Here is a 3,208-nt window from a genome sequence, read left to right as displayed (position 1 = left end):
AAATCGTGCGTGTCTCTCCGTCTGTCTTTAGCAGCATAGTATAGTCCAACGTGTATTTCTGATCCGATATAATCCTCAACACTTTTCACAATCTTTTCGACACTCTCCTGCCCAATTGGCAAGTCTGCCAATGTCAATTTGAACTTGAAATAAGTGTCATTGATCTCTTTAAGCGATTTGTGCAATTTGTCAAGTCTTTCTTCTTTCACAACAACAAACGCTTCTCTCTCACTCTCAATCATCAACTTGACCAATGCTGTTTTAACTGTATCCAAAAATTCGTTTAATTGGTAAATAATACACGTTCGAAGAACTTGTATAACGCATTTCTCGCAACACAGTTGTTCTTTTTCACTTGAAGCAAAAGCATTCTCTGCAATTATATGCAGCCAAGAAGTGTCTTGAAAACACCATTGTGTAATAGTCAGACACATTCTGGACTTGTGTGATTCGTGGTGCGTTGCATTCATAGAAGTATACAAACGACCCAACACACTTCAAAAAGTCTGTTTTTAGGAGTTGGACCAAAGTCGCGTATTTGTCCACTGTCAAAGCTTCTTCCATTTTAGAGTACTTTCCCCTCTCTTTATCGTTATTCATTGCCTTCTTCCTTGTGTCGTCCGATGTCGACAACGTGAACAAATACATGTCCATACATTTCTTCACTATTTTTCTCCAATAAACACTAAGTAACACAACAATGAAATTTCCAAGGGCTTCATTACATGTGAATATCTTAGTAATGTTTTTACCTTTTGCTCTCAATTTAACATACTGAGCAAACACAGTACAAAATGTTTTCAGTTGCACATTAAATTTGTCAATATAATTTGTGTCGCTCTGTATTTTACCATAGTGATAAATAAGCCTTGAACCTTCTAAGTACAACACCAGACTCTTTTCTATCATTTTTAAGAATACGGGTATCATGTTCATCGTCGTTTGAACGTATTTAAGTTCAAAACTCTCATTCAAAGTCTATACATTTTGCTTTTCCATGTATTTCTGGAAAAACTCTCTCAATGAAGTTAAAAATGGGAGGGAAATAAGAATTTTGTTTGTTTTATTTTGCAAATTAAATTTCAAGAACAGTTCAAATGACAATTTTATTTTAAAAAGTTTATAGTTTATCAAAAAAAAGTTAAATAGTTATGTCAAATACTTGAATTGCTTCAACTCCGTCGTTTTCGTCTCTGTTTTCAATATGTCGGTTGCTGAAAATTTGACGTCATACAACCCAAAGATGATATCAAGCAACTTGGAAAATATGCGAGTGGTGTCCATGACAAATTTTCAAACCGCTTAAATGGTATCTGTGACCTTTTTAAATGAATTGTTTATCGCTTTTGGTTTTTGAAATTTGTATGTAACGAGTTAAAATGTTTATAAACATTTTAACTTTGAGTGTTAAATTGGACATAATCCTGATCTTAAACCGAAGTGTTTGTTCTCTTTTTAATCTGCAATTTGGGTCTTTTTTGTTGGTGTTGTTTTCATTTGTAAAACCATGAAACCCATGAATGGTGTTGTCTCCACATCAAACAACTTGTCCCATTTGAATAAAAAACAAATAAGTAAGTATGAATTATTTTTATTTTTTTTTTTCACAAAACATATTTTCCAAAAAAATGTTTTGTTGATGAAAACGCCAATACCGTTAGTGTTTTAATTAAAATATTTCCAAAAATTGAAGAAAAACAAGAAAACCTATAAATTATTGTTTGTGCGATTGGTTTGTTTACTCTTTACATTTCAAAAGAGTCGCCACAAGGTGAGTTTTTTTGTATATCATATCAAGTTCAAAAAAACAAAAAAAAGTTAAAATTCGCAATCTTTAAAAAAACTGTATTTCTAATTATATTGTTAAACTGTTGTAAACACATAAGAATGAATTCTCGGGGAAAGTTTGTAAAGTAGTGAATATACACTTTTCTCAATTAATTTTCTTTTTAAAACATATTTTACAAAAATAAACAAATTAGAAATACCTGATTTATTTCAATAACTTATATGGATTGTCGTTTTTAATGGGAAACATTTATTACCAATTAATGTTACACTACATGGTATTGTAACATTGCTAAGGTTATAACATTCATTGAAACAACATTTACCAATTGTTTTAATATATTTTGGTATTTTAACACTGCTGAGTTTATTACATTTACTGAAACATTCATCACCAATTGATTTTACATATGATGGTAAATTTACATTGCTCAAACTTTTGCATTCTTTAAAACATTGATTACCAATTAATTCAACATTTGAAGGTATCGTAACACTGCTAAGATTAATACAATAAATAAAACAACTATCACCAATTGATGTCACACTTGATGGTAATGTAATACTTTTTAAAGCACCACATTTATAGAAACAAAAATTACCAATTGATGTCACACTTGATGGTAATATAACACTTCTTAGACTTCCGCATTTAAAGAAAAATTTATCACCAATAGATTTCACACCAAATGATATTGTAACAATATTTAGTCTACAACATTTATAGAAACAACCTTCATCAATGAATGTTACACTTGATGGTATTGCAATGCAAGTCAAATTTTGACATTCACTAAAACAGTTATTACCAATATGATTCACACTTGATGGTATTATAATACTACTTAAATTGTTACATCCACGGAAACACATACCAGGAATTGTTATGATACTTAATGGTATTGTAACATTACTTAAACTATCACATTTATGGAAACAACCTTTACCAATATATGTCACACTAGATGGTATTGTAATACTGCTTAGACTTTTACATAGACTGAAACACTGATCACCAATTGATATAACACTAAATGGTATCGTTATACTTGTTAAACTACTGCATCCACAGAAACAACCAATAGCAATTGATGTGACATTCGATTGTATTGTAACACTACTTAGACTATTACAATTAAAGAAACAATATTCACCAATTGATGTGACACTTGATGGTATGTTATTACCAAATTTCTCACAATCGGTTTGAGTGTAAATAATATTATAAAACTCAAAGTTTCGACATTTGTTTTTGTCAACAGTTTCAAAATCAACATTGAACCACACAATAATTCGATAAAACACTTTTTCAAAAACAGCTTTATCTTCACAATCTTCATTTTTTTCTTCAAACTTGGTGTTGATAAAAATTTTATTGCCGAAGTTCTCATCTTCTTTATTCCATAAATGAAGTGTCTCG

The 3,208-nt window shown here is 30.2% G+C and overlaps 3 protein-coding genes across 3 annotated transcripts; all 3 read right to left on the bottom strand.

Moving 5' to 3' along the window:
- Nucleotides 1-2: 2 nt before the first annotated feature.
- EIN_421840 (hypothetical protein) lies at nucleotides 3-242 on the bottom strand (the record flags this gene model as incomplete). The annotated part of the gene is made up of 2 exons (XM_004258548.1): nucleotides 3-13; nucleotides 51-242. Coding segments are annotated over 2 exons (203 nt in total), but the record flags the coding sequence as incomplete, so codon positions are not given.
- Nucleotides 243-351: 109 nt separating this feature from the next.
- On the bottom strand, nucleotides 352-936 carry EIN_421830 (hypothetical protein; the record flags this gene model as incomplete). Its single annotated transcript, XM_004258547.1, has 1 exon — nucleotides 352-936. One exon carries the CDS (start codon nucleotides 934-936, stop codon nucleotides 352-354), a length of 585 nt encoding a protein of 194 aa, XP_004258595.1.
- A 1,062-nt stretch (nucleotides 937-1,998) lies between these two features.
- Nucleotides 1,999-3,179, bottom strand: EIN_421820 (hypothetical protein; the record flags this gene model as incomplete). Its single annotated transcript, XM_004258546.1, has 2 exons — nucleotides 1,999-3,113; nucleotides 3,143-3,179. 2 exons carry the CDS (start codon nucleotides 3,177-3,179, stop codon nucleotides 1,999-2,001), a joined length of 1,152 nt encoding a protein of 383 aa, XP_004258594.1.
- Nucleotides 3,180-3,208: the final 29 nt, after the last annotated feature.

Source organism: Entamoeba invadens (genome assembly GCF_000330505.1).
Source record: "Entamoeba invadens IP1 unplaced genomic scaffold scaff_1105074725287, whole genome shotgun sequence".
NCBI lineage: Eukaryota > Evosea > Mastigamoebida > Endamoebidae > Entamoeba > Entamoeba invadens.
This window is presented reverse-complemented; position numbering and strand designations above follow the sequence as displayed.